This window comes from Oncorhynchus mykiss, chromosome 2 (assembly GCF_057628025.1).
Source record: "Oncorhynchus mykiss isolate SJ-2025 chromosome 2, ASM5762802v1, whole genome shotgun sequence".
Lineage (NCBI taxonomy): Eukaryota > Metazoa > Chordata > Actinopteri > Salmoniformes > Salmonidae > Oncorhynchus > Oncorhynchus mykiss.
Window position 1 is genome coordinate 84,370,951 of NC_143023.1, and position 19,550 is coordinate 84,390,500.

At 42.0% G+C, this 19,550-nt stretch overlaps 1 protein-coding gene across 50 annotated transcripts in view; it reads left to right on the forward strand.

Annotated features, from left to right (window-relative positions):
- Positions 1-19,550, forward strand: part of LOC110498015 (protein-methionine sulfoxide oxidase mical3a) — a 146,324-nt gene that overhangs the window by 68,465 nt on the left and 58,309 nt on the right. For all 50 annotated transcript variants that reach the window (XM_090210303.1, XM_090210512.1, XM_090210525.1 and 47 more), the window contains 12 exons: positions 234-335; positions 1,016-1,171; positions 3,510-3,610; positions 6,531-6,788; positions 7,151-7,266; positions 7,554-7,680; positions 8,504-8,600; positions 12,279-12,426; positions 18,039-18,241; positions 18,465-18,583; positions 18,736-18,807; positions 18,933-19,115. In XM_090210303.1, the coding sequence (XP_090066429.1) occupies positions 234-335; positions 1,016-1,171; positions 3,510-3,610; positions 6,531-6,788; positions 7,151-7,266; positions 7,554-7,680; positions 8,504-8,600; positions 12,279-12,426; positions 18,039-18,241; positions 18,465-18,583; positions 18,736-18,807; positions 18,933-19,115 (1,682 nt within the window). The remainder of the gene's footprint in view (positions 1-233; positions 336-1,015; positions 1,172-3,509; positions 3,611-6,530; positions 6,789-7,150; positions 7,267-7,553; positions 7,681-8,503; positions 8,601-12,278; positions 12,427-18,038; positions 18,242-18,464; positions 18,584-18,735; positions 18,808-18,932; positions 19,116-19,550) is intronic.

A 19,550-nucleotide genomic window follows, 5' to 3' on the forward strand; every position in this document is an offset into this window, starting at 1 on the left:
TTGTGAAGTGACTGCTCTAATGACTGCATTAAGACCCATATCATATGACATGCCTGCTCTTCATCCAAACATTTATGGGAACAAGGAAGGGCAATGTGTTCATGTTACTGTATGCTACAGTGCTAACAGAGAGCTCTCTCTCATCCCTCATGGTTCTCAGTGAAACCATATGCTAAATAATAGAACGTTACATGTCTTGTCTTGCTCATTTTTCCCATGGTGTGTTTTTGCAGGGATAGGGTGGAGGGCTGAGGTCCACCCCAGGACACACCCAGTCAACGAGTTGGAGTTTGACGTCATCATTGGGGCAGACGGAAGAAGAAACACGCTGGCAGGTAAAAAGCCACTAAGAAACACATGGTTCAAAATGAGTTGTTTAAAACACCATGAGAACTGAAGCCCTCAAAAACACACCTGTAGTTGGTTTACGGGTCCAACCCTCTCTCTTTTCCTCTCTCACTCCTTCTTTTCCTGCCTCATGCTGTGCACATGTGATGTGAGTCTCCCCGGCCCTCCCTCATTCCATCCATCTTCAGAGAGCAATCCTCCGTGGCCTCTCACTGGAGCGGAGCAGGAACCTGTGAATTGGCTGTCTGTTTCCTGTATGAGCTAACATCCCTCAGCAGCACTGGGAGCCCTGTAGTGTGTGGACTGCTCTGACCCCTCTCCTCTGCTGCTGCTGGTGTCTGATTCTCTCTAGAGAGGAGGGAAACAGTTTCCCTCAGGGCTAGCCAGTAGTCACTTCATACAGTGTCCGTACTCAGCCTGCAACCTTACATGAAGTTATTAAAAAGTCTTGCAGTTACATTGATAGTCAGTCAATGACAGTGTGCATCAAAGCCTAACAAGCGCCACCTTAATTTCTCCTTTTATAAACATGTGAGTAGTGTGTAATACAAGGAAATGTTCTCTTCATTTCTGAACCTAACAAAGAACGCTGGCATTCACTGTCTACATAATGTCACTGACCCCAGTCTAACATTTACATCCTGTCTCCTTCCTCTCCTCCAAACAGGGTTCAGGAGGAAGGAGTTCCGAGGCAAGTTGGCCATCGCCATCACGGCCAACTTTATCAACAGGAACACCACGGCCGAGGCCAAGGTGGAGGAGATCAGTGGAGTGGCCTTCATCTTCAACCAGAAGTTCTTCCAGGACCTCCGGGAAGCCACGGGTCAGTAATTTTGCCATAGGCAGAGATAACATGTAATAATCCTTGTTATATGATGTTATAAAGGCTCATAGGTGCTTATAACAAGTTATAAAGCATTATAATTCTAGGCTTTTAGTACAATTTTACACATTGTTCTAGATTTAGGTGATACACATCCAGTGGCTTCAGAAAGTATACCCCTTGACTTGTTCCACATGCTACAGCCTGAATTCAAAATGGATTAAATAGATATTTTTTCTCACCCATCTACACACAATGCCCCATAATGACAAAGTGAAAACATGTTTTTCAAATGTTAGCTGTATTTCATTTTCAATAAATTAGCAATCTACTTTACATAAGTATTCACACACCTGAGTAGATGCATGTTAGAATCACATTTGGCAGTGATTACAGCAGTGAGTCTTTCTGGGTAAGTCTCTAAGAGCGTTACACACCTGGATTGTACAATATTTGCTCATTTATTATTTTCTAAATTATTCAAGCTCTGTCAAATTGGTTGTTAGTCATTGCTAGACAACCATTTTCAAGTCTTGCCATAGATTCTCAAACAGATTTTAGTCAAAACTGCAACTCATCCACTCAGGAACATTTACTGTCTTCTTGGTAAGCAACTCCAGTGAACACTGAGTGTACAAAACATGAAAGAAAAATGTTTTGTGGTAAAATAAGACCATGTGTCCAATTACATCATCAGTGTGCATTGTGTGATTTTTAACCATTATGAGTATGCATTGCCTTCTAATTGTCTACTAACTGGTTGATGATGTCATTGGAAACACTTATTTTCTATATTTTTTACTACAAACATAGAAATGTGCCATTTTCACATATGTTGACGTTGTGGTGGTGCTGGAGATGATGAATATGATGTTGAACATTTAGAAATGTCCCTTTAAGAACACCTTCCTAATATTGCGTTGGACTCTACAAGGTGTCGAAAGAATTCCGCAGGGATGCTTGCCCTTGTTGACTCCAATGCTTCCCATAGTGTCAGGTTGGCTGGGTGTCCTTTTGGGTGGAGGACCATTCTTGATACACACAAACTGTTGAGCGTGAAAAGCCCTGCAGCGTTGCAGTTCTTGAGACACACAAACCGGTGCGCCTGGCAACTACTACCATACACCATTCAAAGGCACTTAAATATTTTGTCTTGCCCATTCACCCTCTGAATGGCACACATACACAATCGGTCTCAAGTGTAAAAGTCTCCTCCCATTCATCTACACTGATTTGAAGTGGATTTAACAAGTGTGACATCAATAAGGGATCCTAGCTTTCACCTGGTCAGTCTATGTCATGGAAAGAGCAGGATTCACCTGGTCAGTCTATGTCATGGAAAGAGCAGGATTCACCTGGTCAGTCTGTGTCATGGAAAGAGCAGGATTCACCTGGTCAGTCTGTGTCATGGAAAGAGCAGGATTCACCTGGTCAGTCTGTGTCATGGAAAGAGCAGGATTCACCTGGTCAGTCTGTGTCATGGAAAGAGCAGGATTCACCTGGTCAGTCTATGTCATGGAAAGAGCATTCATAATGTTTTGTACACTCAGTGTATATTTGGCCTTGTGTTTAAAGTTAATGTCCTGCTGAAAGGTGAATTCATCTCTGTGTCTGGTGGAAAGCAGACTAAACTAGGTTTTCCTCTAGGATTTTGACTGTACTTAGTTCCATTCCGTTTTTTTTTTTTCTGAAAAACTCGCCATTCCATAGCGATTACAAGAATACCCACTATGCCACCACTATGCTTGAAAATATGTGCGTTGTTACAAACTGGATGCATGTTTTGGAATAGGCTTCCTACTTTTCACTTTGTCAATTAGGTTAGTATTGTGGAGTAACTACAATGTTGTTGATCCATCCTCAGTTTTCTCCTATCACAGTCATTAAACTCTGTAACTGTTTTAAAGTCACCTCTTTGAGTGGTGTGAATACTTTCTGAAGGAACTGTAGATAAATGAATAGCCGAGCAGTGTATCACCTAGGAATAGTTTTATGTTGCCATGCGTCATCTCTGAGCCCGTCAGTTTCTATCTGCATGGTTTATCTATGGATTAGGGAAAATGTCAACAAAGAGGCACTTCTTGATTGGGGAACTGAAATCTGTTCACATTTCTCAATTAAACATTTTGATCCCATGCCATGAGAGCTTGGCGCTGAGCTAGTCCTGTCTATATGGGCCTTTAGTTTTGTCTCCTGGGTCGTGTCATCGCCAACTTTGTCCTCATTCCCCTAACAAAGACAACCAATAGAGGAGCTGTAGGAGCAGCTATAGCCATAGAAACAACCTTGGTTTTCCAAAAGTAAATAACAAAACTCTCTCTTTCTATTGACTCTGTAGGAATTGACCTAGAAAACATTGTCTACTACAAGGATGACACGCACTACTTTGTCATGACTGCCAAGAAACAGAGCCTGCTGGAGAAGGGAGTCATTCTGCATGTGAGTGATCAAAGGGGCGGTCGCAGAGGGGGAGAGAGACACATCTGGAGCTGTCTCTCTCTCATACACAAACACACTTTATCCCTCTGTGTGCCTCCTCCCTGTCAAAGGACCAAGCCAAAACTGGGCCAGGAACAAACCACCAGCTCAACCACATTTAATGAGTTTGTGCCCCACTCCCAACACTTCACTTCAGAACACTGCTGTTTCCTTTGACTAGACTGGGCACTTTCCACAGGAAATCAGTCACAAGCTTTTAGGACATTATGACATCTCTTAGAAGTTCAGCTTTCATGTTCCAGTAACGGTTCCCACTGCATTTCTATCTCCCTTTGAGATGAAAGCCGTGGGGGGTGTAGGTGTTTGGTAATGTTTTGCAAACCATATCAAAATTGTTACCAAGGCATTCAAAAAGTTAGGAATTGTTACCCTTTTGATAATTGGATTGGAGTTTTTAATTAGCACTGACTGAGTTTTCATCAGCAGTCATAATCAGGGCAATACAGTTGAAGGGCTGAACGGGGCACTGTAGGTCTTGTGCTGGGTCGTAGTCATTAGCCATCAAAGGGAAGAAAATGGACAAACCATTTCAGTTGCAAAAGTTTTGCTACAAGTGTGCACTAATAAATATGACCCTGATGAGTTGGGCCAGGCTGTAGGCTGAGGGGGGATGTGAGAGTGGACACACTATGTCCTGTGTTTCAGACTTCACTGTTTTCACACAGGGTCGCCCGTCTCCACGCCTGCCAAGTTTGCATAATCCCTAATGACCTGTGTGTGTTGCAATAGGGGTGTGGGTGGACAGACCCCCTACTGCTCACACTCTTTTCTTCAAGATTACTTACTTCCAAGCAAGGTCCTTTTATAGCAATGGAAATCACTCTCTAGTCTCTTTTTACTGCTCCATCCTGCCCCTGGGAAAGGGCAGGCGGGCGGGCGAGTGCTGGGTCGGGTCCACACTTCCACCCAGCACCATGAATCAGAGAACAACACCCTCTCAGATCCTCTGTCTGCTCCTTCCCACCCATCCATCTCACCAGTCAGTCAGCCTGGCGGTGCCGGCCCAGCCTAGCCAGGGAAGGAAAAGAATGTGCCTCTCACCGCCCTCTTTCAAAACAGTAATTTAACCTGTCTGGGAACGGGGCGGAACCCCTCGCCAACAGCCAGTGAAATTGCAGGGCGCCAAATTCAAACAGAAATCTCATAAATCAAATTTCTCAAGCATACAAGTATTAGGCACCATTTTAAAGATAGCATTCTCGTTAATCCAGCCACAGTGTCTGATTTCAAAAAGGCTTTACAGCGAAAGCTCCACAAACGATTATGTTAGGTCACAGAAAAATACAGCCATTTTTCCAGCCAAAGAGAGGAGTCACAAAAAGCAGAAATATAGATCAAATGAATCACTAAACTTTGATGATCTTCATCAGATGACACTCATAGGACTTCATGTTCCACAATACATGTATGTTTTGTTCGATAAAGTGCATATTTATATCCAAAAATCTCAGTTTACATTGGCATGTTATGTTTAGTAGTTCCAAAACATGCAGTGATTTTGCAGAGAGCCACGTCAATTCACAGATATACTCATCATAAACATTGATAATAGATACAACTATTATACATGGAACTTTAGATAAACTTCTCCTTAATGCAACCGCTGTGTTAGATTTAAAAAAAACTTTACGGCGAAAGCACACCATGCAATAATCTGAGTACAGCGTTCAGAGCCCAAACAAGCCAAAAATATATCTGCCATGTTGTGTAGTCAACATTAGTCAGAAATAGCATTATAAATGTTCACTTACCTTTGATCTTCATCAGAATGCACTCCCAGGAATCCCAGTTCCACAAATGTTTGATTTGTTCGATAAAGTTCATAATTTATGTCCATATACCTCCTTTTGTTAGGGCGTTTGGTAAACAAATCCAAACATGTGTGCAAGTCCAGCGGAAAGGTTGGACGAAAATTACAAAAAGTTATATTACTGGTCGTAGAAACATATCAAACGCAGTATAGAATCAATCTTTAGGATGTTTTTAACATAAATCTTCAATAATGTCCCAACCGGAGAATTCCTTTGTCCGTAGACAAGCAATGGAACGCGAGCTACCTCTCATGTGAATGCCCATGACCAGCTCATTGCTCTCTGGCAGACCTCTGATTCATTCCCCTCTCATTCAGCCCCCCTTAACAGTAGAAGCCTGAAACAATGTTCTAAAGACTGTTGACAACGAGTGGGAGCCTTGGGAAGTGCAAGATGACCAACATCCCACTGTATCTTCAATAGGGGCTGAGTTGAAAAACTACAAACCTCAGATTTCCCACTTCCTGGTTGGATTTTTTTCTCAGGTTTTTGCCTGCCATATGAGTTCTGTTATACTCAGACATCATTCAAACAGTTTTAGAAACTTCAGAGTGTTTTCTATCCAACACTACTAATAATATGCATATATTAGCATCTGGGACTGAGTAGCAGGCAGTTTACACTGGGCACGCTTTTCATCCAAAAGTAAAAATGCTGCCCCCTAGCCCAAACAGGTTCAAGCAGGCCTTGATTTGATGCTACATTCTGGAGATCGATAGGCGTCTCGCTACACACAGTAGCTGGGAGTTGGGTATTATAGACTATGTTGGTGTTTAGATTGTTCTAGTACGAATGAAAGACATTTAAATGGCCCTATGTTTATTAAATTCAATATTACTTCAGAATGACATTGGCTTGATTTGAAATGAAAGTACTGCTTTGGTGGTCAAGGATAACCTCCTGTGTAAAATATTTCCATTTCCAAATACCATGCATGGATGTCATGCACCATTCTTTGCGTGACAGGCCATGTTACATGCAGTCTCTTATCCTTAGTGTCTCTCAGTCCTCCAGTCATCTGAGCCTTCTAACCTCCCAGTCTTCTCCAGGATTATGCAGACACAGAGATGCTGCTGTCTAGGGCTAACGTGGACCAGGAGGCTCTTCTTTCTTATGCCCGCGAGGCCGCAGACTTCTCCACCAACCACCAGCTGCCCACTCTGGACTTTGCCATCAACCACTACGGACAGCCCGACGTGGCCATGTTCGACTTCACCTGCATGTACGCCTCAGAGAATGCGGCGCTCGTGCGCCAACGCAATGGACGCCAGCTACTGGTGTCTCTGGTGGGGGACAGTCTACTGGAGGTGAGGAAGGCTACTGGGCCGAGGGTGTTTCAGCCTCACTTAGAAGATATACTCTGTCTGTCACTCTGGATAAGGTAGTGTCTGACTGTCTTGTGTATACAAATGGGAGTAAAGCGTGAGCATGTGTGTGGAGAAATTACAGTGAATCGAGAGAGATTCAAGTTATCAAGGATGACGTGTGGATTGACGTTTGCTTACTTAAAACAGGCAATTTTACATTAACAAAAATGTGTGTGTATGTATGTATACATATATACCTACATATATATTTAAAAAAAGGTGTATTGTTTAAGTAGATTTTATTCTTCTCTGTATGCTTACTTCGGAGTTCACCATGTTAGTGTATTTGTCCCTCTCTCTAGCCCTTCTGGCCCATGGGCACTGGTATAGCCCGGGGGTTCCTGGCAGCCATGGACTCGGGCTGGATGGTGAAGAGCTGGGCCCAGGGAAACACCCCTCTGGACGTGCTGGCTGAGAGGTGAGGGAGCAGACATGTCATAACACACACATTATACTCGCACGTCAGACTTTCACGCTCGCACACTCCACACTCTCACACACATACTCATTATCCCTCTCTCTCTCATACACTCACACACCCTCGACACACTGTTATCTCTGAGTGCTTTATCTCTGAGTGCTCCACTGTCTGCCCCTCCTGTAGTTGTAATGGACGAAGAGCCTCTGGAGCTCTGAATGGAATATTTTGAATCCTCTGTTCTGTTGCCTTCTATAATTCTGTAACCATGGTCTCCTCTTTTTCAGGGAGAGCATATATCGCCTGCTGCCTCAGACAACGCCAGAGAACATCAGTAAAAATTTCAGCCACTACAGTGTGGATCCCACCACGCGCTACCCTAACATCAGCCTCCACTTCCTCAGGCCCAACCAGGTAGTGTATACACTGACATCATAGGACTGTGTGATTGTAACATGATGAACTACAGTACCCACAATGCTCTGTGTATGATATCCAGTTTGAGTAGGGCCAGGACTGACTACCTAACATTTGTCCTGACTACCTAACCATCTTGTGAATGAAAACCCTGTGTCTGCGTAACTAGAGAGGCGCACACACACACACACACACGATGCAATATACTTTATTGTCCATTTCATTGTGTGATGTCAGCATTCTTCAGGTAGCCTAGTGGTTAGAGCTTTGGACTAGTAACCGAAAGGTTGCAAGATCGAATCCCCAAACTGTCAAGGTAAAAATCTGTCGTTCTGCCCCTGAACAAGGCAGTTAACTCACTGTTCCTAGGCCGTCATTGAAAATAAGAATTTGTTATTTAACTGACTTGCCTTGTTAAATAAAGGTACAAAAATAAATAATAATACATTCAAAAACACAACACATGTAATATTATTACATGCAGTATGTAAAACTGGAAAGTTAGTACACAAGTCACACATCTACATTTTCAAATATTCAAAGTTTCTGCGGCCTACTGTCCGACCGTGTGTTTGGCCTGCATCTGTCCTATATCCCACTGTTCAGCAGTCTGGTGGCTGATGGAATGAAACTTGCCTTGTTCCTATTCTTACTGAACAGTGGGACCCTTAAACTCTGTCTGGAGGGCAGCAGCTCAAAACATAACTAAGAAGCAGAGTTTTTTTCAGTCCAGATACATGCTCAGCAAAAACTCCTGGCAGTAGCCATGACCTATGGAATATGTCTTATGTGAAATCCCACCCCACTCTGTTGTTGTCAGGTACAACACCTCATTGACACGGGGGATTCAAGCCGTGAAATGCGTATCGAAATGGAGAATGTAGTGACCTCGTCAACACCCAAGCTCACCCGAAATGGTAAGTACTGTTTCGAATAAGCTATACGATGTTTCATAACAAATGTATTCAGTTATTTAGTTTAGTTCATATTATTTAATTGTCATTCATGTCTGTTTTTCAAAGTCTCTTGTTTTTGGGACCTGGACATTATTACAATCACCGAAATGTAACAATGAATTGCTTTCAACCTAGACCATAACCTGTTTGAGAAGCATTTCCAAGGTAATATCATTAATGGTTTAGGTCCAAATGCATGACCATCTGACGATTCCTTCATAATAGTCCTTAACCGTAGAAACTAGCAACTGCCATGATGTCATGTGACTTGCTGGATGGACTGATTTTATTTGATTTACTTTATGTTCACTAACCTGGTCATTAACGGGATGGTGAAATGGCAAACTTTGGACTGGTACCATATATACATACATACATACGTACATACAGTTGAAGTTGGAAGTTTGCATACACTTGGAGTCATTAACTCATTTTTCAACCACTCCACAAATGTCTTGTTAACAAACAATAGTTTTGGCAAGTCGGTTAGGACATCTACTTTGTGCATGACACAAGTAATTTTTACAACAATTGTTTACAGACAGATTATTTCACTTATAATTCACTGTATCACAATTCCAGTGGGTCAGAAGTTTACATACACTAAGTGTTTTTAAATAGCTTGTTAAATTCCAGAAAACGATGTCATGGCTTTAGAAGCTTCTGATAGGCTAATTGACATCATTTGAGACAATTGAAGGTGTACCTGTGGATGTATTTCAAGGCCTACCTTCAAACTCAGTGCCTCTTTAGATTTTCCCATGATGTCAATCAAAGAAATCAGTAAAGACCTCAGAAAACAAACTGTAGACCTCCATAAGTCTGGTTCATCCTTGGGAGCAATTTCCAAATGCCTGAAGATACTACGTTCATCTGTACAAACAATAGTACGCAAGTATAAACACCATGGGACCACGCAGCTGTCATACCGCTCAGGAAGGAGACGCGTTCTGTCTCCTAGAGATGAAGGTAGTTTGGTGTGAAAAGTGCAAATCAATCCCAGAAAAACAGCAAAGGACCTTGTGAAGATGCTGGAGGAAACGGGTACAAAAGTATCTATATCCACAGTAAAAACGAGTCCTATATCGACATAACCTGAAAGGCCGCGTAGCAAGGAAGAAGCCACTGCTCCAAAACCGCCATAAAAAAGCCAGACTACGGTTTGCAACTGCACATGGGGACAAAGATCGTACATTTTGGAGAAATGTCCTCTGGTCTCATGAAACAAAAATGGAACAGTTTGGCCATAATAACCATCGTTACGTTTGGAGGAAAAGGGGGAGGCTTGCAAGCTGAAGAACACCTTCCCAACCGTGAAGCGCGGGGGTGGCAGCATCATGTTGTGGGGGTGTTTTGCTGCAGGAGGGACTGGTGCACTGCACAAAATAGATGGCTTCATGAGAAGGAAAATTATGTGGATATATTGAAGCAACATCTCAAGACATCAGTCAGGAAGTTAAAGCTTGGTCGCAAATGGGTCTTCCAAATGGACAATGACCCCAAGCATACTTCCAAAATCCACCCAATTTATTGTGGGAAGCTTGTGGAAGGCTACCCAAAACGTTTGAGTTAAACAATTTAGTTAAGTTAAACAATTTAGAGGCAATGCTACCAAATACTAATTGAGTGTATGTAAACTTCTGACCCAATGGGAATGTGATGAAATAAATAAAAGCGGAAATAATTCATTCTCTCTACTATTATTCTGACATTTCACATTCTTAAAATAAAGTGGTGATTCTAATTGACCTAAGACAGGGAGTTTTTACTTGGATTCAATGTCAGGAATTGTGAAAAACAGTTTAAATGTATTTGGCTAAGGTGTATGTAAACTTCTGACTTCAACTGTACATACATACATAGATACATACATACATACATACAGTGGGGCAAAAAAGTATTTAGTCAGCCACCAATTGTGCAAGTTCTCCCACTTAAAAAGATGAGAGAGGCCTGTAATTTTCATCATAGGTACACTTCAACTATGACAGACAAAATGAGAAAAAAAATCACATTTTAGGATTTTAAATGAATTTATTTGCAAATTATGGTGGAAAATAAGTATTTGGTCACCTACAAACAAGCAAGATTTCTGGCTCTCACAGACCTGTAACTTCTTATTTTAGGCTCCTCTGTCCTCCACTCGTTACCTGTATTAATGGCACCTGTTTGAACTTGTTATCAGTACAAAAGACACCGGTCCACAACCTCAAACAGTCACACTCCAAACTCCACTATGGCCAAGACCAAAGAGCTGTCAAAGGACACCAGAAACAACATTGTAGACCTACACCAGAATGGGAAGACCGAATCTGCAATAGGTAAGCAGCTTGGTTTGAAGAAATCAACTGTGGGAGCAATTATTAGGAAATGGAAGACATACAAGACCACTGATAATCTCCCTCGATCTGGGGCTCCACGCAAGATCTCACCCCGTGGGGTCAAAATGATCACAAGAACGGTGAGCAAAAATCCCAGAACCACACGGGGGGACCTAGTGAATGACCTGCAGAGAGCTGGGACCAAAGTAACAAAGCCTACCATCAGTAACACACTACGCCGCCAGGGACTCAAATCCTGCAGTGCCAGACGTGTCCCCCTGCTTAAGCCAGTACATGTCCAGGCCCGTCTGAAGTTTGCTAGAGAGCATTTGGATGATCCAGAAGAAGATTGGGAGAATGTCAGATGAAACCAAAATATAACTTTTTGGTAAAAACTCAACTTGTCGTGTTTGGAGGACAAAGAATGCTGAGTTGCATCCAAAGAACACCATACCTACTGTGAAGCATGGGGGTGGAAACATCATGCTTTGGGGCTATTTTTCTGCAAAGGGACCAGGACAACTGATCTGTGTAAAGGAAAGAATGAATGGGGCCATGTATCGTGATATTTTGAGTGAAAACCTCCTTCCATCAGCAAGGGCATTGAAGATGAAACATGGCTGGGTCTTTCAGCATGACAATGATCCCAAACGCACCACCCTGGCAACGAAGGAGTGGCTTCGTAAGAAGCATTTCAAGGTCCTGGAGTGGCCTAGCCAGTCTCCAGATCTCAACCCCATAGAAAATCTTTGGAGGGAGTTGAAAGTCTGTGTTGCCCAGCAACAGCCCCAAAATATCACTGCTCTAGAGGATATCTGCATGGAGGAATGGGCCAAAATACCAGCAACCGTGTGTGAAAACCTTGTGAAGACTTACAGAAAACGTTTGACCTCTGTCATTGCCAACAAAGGGTATATAACAAAGTATTGAGAAACTTTTGTTATTGACCAAATACTTATTTTCCACCATAATTTGCAAATAAATTCATAAAAAATGATAAGATTAAAAAATATAAAAAGATTTTTTCCCCTCATTTTGTCTGTCATGGTTGACGTGTACCTATGATGAAAATTACAGGCCTCTCTCATCTTTTTAAGTGGGAGAACTTGCACAATTGGTGGCTGACTAAATACTTTTTTGCCCCACTATATATAAAGTGGTTAAAACGGTATGTAAACATTATTGAAGTGACCAGTGTTCAATGACTGTATGAACACTCCAAAGAGCAAAACTTCTGACTGTTTGGTCTAAAACACCCTAAGCCCTGGTCCCAAACATGTTATCATCCACTAGTCACTTATTGATTTTCCTTTCCCAGAGTCCATCGCTCGCTCCAGCAAGCTGCTGAACTGGTGTCAGAGACAGACAGAGGGCTACAGGAAAGTCAGTGTGACCGACCTCACCATGTCCTGGAAGAGTGGCATGGCCCTGTGTTCCCTCATCCACCGCTACAGACCTGACCTCATGTGAGTCGTGTGTATATACAGTGCATTCGTAAATAATTATTCGCAATACCCCATGATGCCAAAGCAAAACAATCACATTTACATACATTGCCTTGCAAAAGTTTTCATCCCCCTTGGCGTGTGTCCTATTTTTTTGCATTACAACCTGTAATTTAAATAGATTTTTATTTGGATTTCATGTTCCAAATTGGTGAAGTGAAAAAAAAAAAAAAAAAAAAAGAAAAGTGGTGTGTACATATTTATTCACCCTTTGCTATGAAGCCCCTAAATAAGATCTGGTGCAGCCAATTACCTTCAGAAGTCACATAACTAGTTAAGTCCACCTGTGTGCAATCTAGGTGTATGTACCTGTACTGAAAGGTCCCAGAGTCTGCAACACAACTAAGCAAGGGGCACCATGAAGACCAAGCAGCTCTCCAAGCAGGTCAGGGACAAATATGTGGAGAAATACAGATCACTATAGGGTTGTAAAAAAATATCTGAAACTTTGAACATATTATTAAAAAATGAAAAGAATATGGCACCACAACAAACCTGCCACCAAGAGAGCGCCTCCCACCAAAACTCACAGACCAGGCAAGGAGGGCATTAATCAGAGGGGCAACAAAGAGACCAAAGATAACCCTGAAGGAGCTGCAACGCTCCACAGCGGAGATTGGAGTATCTGTCCATAGGACCACTTTAAGCCGCACACTCCACAGAGCTGGGCTCTACAGAAGAGTGGCCAGACAAAAACCATTGCTTAAAGAAAAGAATAAGCAAAAGGCATGTGGGAGACTCCCCAAAAATATGGGAGAAGGTACTTTGGTGAGATGAGACAAAAATTGAGCTTTTTGGCCATCAAGGAAAACTCTATGACTGGTGCAAACCCAACACCTCTCATTACCGTGAAAGACCATCCCTACAGTGAAGCATGGTGGTGGCAGCATCATGCTGTGGGTATGTTTTTCATCGGCAGGGACTGGAAACTGGTCAGAATTGAAGGAATGATGGATGGCGCTAAATACAGGGAAATTCTTAAGGGAAACCTGTTTCAGCCTTCCAGAGATTTGAGACTGGGATGGAGGTTCACCTTCCAGCAGGACAATAACCTTAAGCAACCCTTGAGTGGTTTAAGGGGAAACATTTAAATGCCTTGGAATGGTAGTCCCACTAAGCGCAAACTAGATGGGATGGTGTATTACTGCAGAATTCTGTGGTAGCCATGCTGGTTAAGTGTGCCTTGAATTATAGATATATCACAGATAGTATCACCAGTATAGCATCCCCACACTATCACAACTCCTCCTCCATGCTTCACGGTGGGAACTACACATGCGGAGATCATCCGTTCACCTATTCTGCGTCTGTTATTTAACTTGGCAAGTCAGTTAAGAACAAATTCTTATTTTCAATGACGGCCTAGATGGGTGGGTTTAACTGCCTGTTCAGGGGCAGAACGACAGATTTGTACCTTGTCAGCTTGGGGATTTGAACTTGCAACCTTCTGGTTACTAGTCCAACGCTCTAACCACTAGGCTACCCTGCCGCCCCGATACGGTGGTTGGAACCAAAAATATCACATTTGGACTCATCAGACAAAAGGACAGATTTCCGGTCTAATGTCAATAGCTCGTGTTTCTTGGAACAAGCAAGTCTCTTCTTCTTATTGGTGTCCTTTATTGGTGGTTTCTTTGCAGCAGTTCGACCATGGCCTGATTCACTCAGTTTCCTCTGAACAGTTGATGTTGAGATGTCTGTTACTTGAACTCTGTGAAGCATTTATTTGGGCTGCAATCTGAGGTGCAGTTAACTCTAATGAACTTATCCTCTGCAGCAAAGGTAACTCTGGGTCTTCCTTTCCTTAGTCGGTCCTCATGAGAGCCAGTTTCATCATAACGCTTGATGGTTTTTGCGACTGCACATGAAGAAACTTTCAAAGTTCTTGATATTTTCCAGATTCACTGACCTTCATATCTTAAAGTAATGGACTGTCATTTCTCTTAGCTTTTTTGAGCTGTCTTGCCATAATATGGACGTGGTCTTTTACTATATAGGGCTATCTTCTGTATACCACCACTAACTTCTCATAACACAACTGATTGGCTCAAATTACACATTAACTTTTAACAATGCACACCTGTTAATTGAAATGCATTCCAGGTGACTACCTCATGAAGCTGGTTGAGAGAATGCCAAGAGTGTGCAAAGCTGTCATCAAAGCAAAGGGTGGCTACTTTGAAGAATCGCAAATATAAAATCTAATTTGATTTAACACTTTTTTTGGTTACTTCATGATTGGATATGTGTTTTTTCATTGTTTTGATGTCTTCACTATAATGTAGAAAATAGTACAAATAGTACAAATAAAGCAACCCTGGAATGAGTAGGTGTGTTCAAATTTTAACTGGTTCTGTATATCTGGATTTCTCCTGTAGAAATGCTTACAGGTTAGGTTTACTTGTAAATCAACTCTGGGTCCTTGAAAAGCGCTATCTAAGTTCCTATTATTATTATTATTATTATTATTATTTATTATTATTATTATTATTATTAGAAGCATAGGAATGAAGTACGACCGGCACACATGATTGCTCCATCACGTAATTAGGCTTGTAAATATGAATTAGGCCAGTAAATATGAATTAGGCCAGTAAATATGAATTAGGCCAGTAAATATTAATCAGGATAGTCAATATGCACATGGTTTAGATCTTTGTCAGGTCCTTACATCCTGGCATTAACATGGTCCTTACTGTCAGCAACAGCAACTGTTCAAACCTTCATTGACTGGAAAGGCCTGACTGATGTGACTGCTTTACCACTTTGTTTGTAGCATGTGTTATTTATCTCCTGGCACTTGCTGTCAAGGCCTTGGCTTTTACATTAGGTAAAAGCTCAGAGTCAAATTGCCTGTAGCTTCAGGGAAAATTATGTATGGTACCCCTACTACACACACACAAAGCAGAGACGACACACACAGCAGAGACACACACATTGCCTAACGAGGGGAGAGATTAAGTTGTTACCCTCTGCTGGCTGCACAGCGATTAGCATTATAACCCTGACTGACTTTTACCAAGTAGTTCACTTCTGCCCTGCTGCCTTTCATTGTCCAGATGACTGGGGCAGGGGTGTGGGAAAAGGCTGCATGGATGGGAAATATGCATTAAGGGCAGTGTACAGACGGCTCCAATTAGTTCACATTTTAATTGAATTTATTTTGGGTAACAAGGTAGCCTAGTGGTTAGAGCGTTGGACTAGTAACTGGAAGGTTGCAAGTTCAAACCCCCCAGCTGACAAGGTACAAATCTGTCGTTCTGCCCCTGAACAGGCAGTTAACCCACTGTTCCTAGGCCGTCATTGAAAATAATTTGTTCTTAACTGACTTGCCTAGTTAAATAAAGGTAACACATACCACAAAATGTACAATGTGGACCCAGTGGACCCACTTGGAATTATTAATTAAAAAGCTGGTTTCCAAAGTGGTCTTCGATGGTAAAAATAATAATAATACATATAATGATTAAAAGACGAGACCAAATTACAAACAATACATTCATTTATATTGACATGCTAAAAAGTGGTACTTTTCACTGCACTTTTCCCTAACCTTAAAAATCAAGCATATTCATTTCACATTAAAACAATTTATTCATTGCACATCATACCTACAGTACAGTATCATTAAAATAAATCCACTTGACCAGCGGAAAGGGGCACAAGGGGCAGTGGAGTGGGTTCTCTTAAGACAACTTTGTCCAAATGAAAACCTTTGCCTGCTTTTTAAAGCTATTTCTACTTTTCTTTGCTTGACCTCCAAGGGAAGGCTATTCCATAGACAAATGCCTGTATAGAAAAACGTGCTCCTCACAGTACTGTTTACTCTTGGGATTTTACAAGACATAATACTACTGTAGCTCTGGTATTGTAACTGTGTTGGTTAAAGACCATATCAATGTTGCTTTTCATATAACCTGGGGCACAATAATTTAAGGTGTCATACATATGATTAAAGTTGGTCCACTCTGGACTCCAAAGGCAACAAGCCCACCTCCTGGGAATTGTACCCCTATGTGGGTCCTAGGGGGCACATTTAGCTGATAACATTAACATTATTTTGCATGACCTGCATTCTCTTTTTCATCTTTTTTGATAGCCCACTATACCAAGCAGAGCAGGCATAACCAAAATGACACTGAATCAATGCTGAGACGAGCAGTTTCTTAACTTTGATGTTAAAATATCTAGTGTTACTATATTAAAATATACATTTGTTTGCCATTTTAGAAAGAACTTTAGCAGCAATCAGGTCTCTAGAAAGGGATTGCTCTAGGGACACACAAAGATAAATTACACTTGTTTTAGATTCAATCTCCTTGCCTGCACAGTTGAGCTTTTATCTTGTCAAACCTAAGCAATCTACATTCTGTTCTAAACAAAATTGATTCAGTTGTTCCCAAATGTAGCAACAATTTGTTGTCCGTCAACCAATCTCTAACAAAATGCAATTCCTTACTCAGGGTCTCCTCTGTCAAATTTATTTATAAATCCCTTCTTACATCAGCTGATATCTCAAAGTGCTGTACAGAAACCCAGCCTAAAACCCCAAACAGCAAGCAATGCAGGTGTAGAAGCACTGTGGCTAGGAAAAACTCTCTAGGAAGAAACCTAGAGAAGAATCAGGCTATGAGGGGTGTCCAGTCCTCTTCTGGCTTTGTAAACTGTATCCTTCCCTGATACCAGTATGGCTGTGTCATCAGCATAAAGCAGGAGTTTGCACTTTAGTGTGTCTAGCATATCATTAACCTGTAAATAAGATAGGCCCTAAAATGTATCCTTGCTGTACTCCACAGGATATTTCTTTAGCCTCTGACAGAACATCACCAACATTACATACTTGTCTTATGTTGGTCAGATAAGACCTAATCCAATTCACTGCTACATCATTTAGACCCAAACATTTCAGTTTCATCAGGAGAATATCATGGTCCACAGTGTCAAAAGCTTTTGCAAGTCTAACATGACCATACCTGTATAGTTCCCCTTCTATTTCAGGCTCACTGTATAGACACATTCCTCCCATGTCTCTGACTCATTGCTCATTAATCCCCTATTACAGAAAAAACACTTTTCGTGGATCGTTATTGACTTTTCGTCCTCTTATCCTCTCGTACTCTATTGACGTCTTGTCATCTGTCTCTGCGTTGTGTATTTATCTTCAAAATATTCTTATACTCTGAAGGTATCCCTATTTTCCATTGCAAAACCTTAATGGATACGACCCTGGTGTAATGCCTTATATTTTCTATATTTTCTATTTCCAGGTATCTCACTGACTTCCCGCACTGCTAATAGCATGGTGCTGATGCTGCAACACTAAACGTACAAGGAAAGGGGTGCTAATGTCAACCTCTGCATCCACTGCATTAGAACCTGCTTAGTGTGCGTGTCATGTTTATTTGGAAAGCCAAGTGATAACATTCAGTGTTACTGGTTGTTTTGACTCCCAGACATGCTGTCTCTCTCTGCCCACGGTGAATTTGACTCCCATTTTGACACCCAGACATTCTGTCTCTCTCTGTCCACCTTGACTTTGACTCCCAGACATTCTGTCTCTCTCTGCCCTACAGTGACTTTGACTCCCTGGACGAACGGGACCAACAGAAAAACAACCAGTTGGGCTTCGACGTGGCCGAGCGGGAGTTTGGAATCTCCCCCTGCATGACGGGCAAGGAGATGTCCCAGGTGTCAGAGCCCGACAAGCTCTCCATGGTCATGTACCTCAGCCAGTTCTACGAGATGTTCAAGGACACAGTTCCCCCTGGGGCCGGAGGTGAGTAATGCTAGTTTCATGAATATTGTTTTTATTTGGGGGGGTGGGGGGAGTGTTGAAGGTTGGTTGAAATGTTATACACACTGAGTGATCAGTAATATATATTATGCACCAAACAGACCAGAAACAGGGAGGGACTACCTGAACTCGTCCAATGGGAAATGCTTGTAATTTTCATAACCCTAGTGTAACGCCTTACATTTTGTATATTTTATATTTCCAGATAACCAGAACATGAGCCCTGAGGAGAAGGCTGCGTTGATCAACAGCACTAAGTCTCCCATCTCCTTCCTTAGCAAGCTGGGCCAGAGCATCGCCATATCCCGCAAACGCAACCCCAAGGTTCTCCAAAGCATCATTGTCAGCTCAGCAGTCCCTTTCCCTTCAGCACTGTGTTACTGCTGTGTATATCATCATCTTATAATGCTACTGTAGGAGTCCATAGCTGTCTGCCTGAAATAACCAGTGACAACATGTGATTATGTGATCAACAGGACAAGAAGGAGAAGGATGTGGATGGTTTGGGGAAGAGGAGGAAGACTAGCCAGGCTGGCCATTCTGAAGAAGTGCGTAAAACTTTCAAGGGTTAAAAATATAATTCAGGCGTTGAACTCTGCTTTGCAGACAGATAGAAATGTCTCTCAGGTTAAACTCATTCTCTTGTTTCGTACTGTCCATGTGTTTGTAACAGGAGGAGGTTTTGAGGGGTAACCATGATGACAGGCCGTCCAACAGTACTGCTCTAATGGAGAGGAAGATGAAGGAAGAGACAGCAGCTGTAGGGAACCATAACAAAGTCAAGTCCATGGCCACCCAGCTCCTCGCCAAGTTTGAGGAGAATGCTCCTGCAGAGTCCAAGGGCCTCAAACGACAGGTATGGAGAGACTCACATTATGTCTGGGTGGTGTTGACGATGGGAGAAGGAGTAGTCTTGCTTGCCTGGATGGGGAAAGAGACTAGAGACGGAGTAAACTGTTTTAAACAAGAGAACTGTTGCTTGAGATTTAGCTTTCCTGGATGATAATGACATGAAGACAGCTTTGTTTGTCTAGACAGTGTTTTGTTTGTCTAGACAGAGTAAATATGTCTAGACAGAGTAACTATGCAGAAGTTAGATGTAGATCTATTTCATCTCATGGCGTCTAACATGACTCCAAGTCTCGTGATGCTGAGTGTGTAGCAACACTGTACTACTGTATTCATGTGTTGAACTCCAGGGCCTGTATTCATAAAGCTTCAGAGTAGGAGTACTGCTCTAGGATCAGTTTTCCTTTTTAGATCATAATGAATGATTAAGTAAAATGCATAA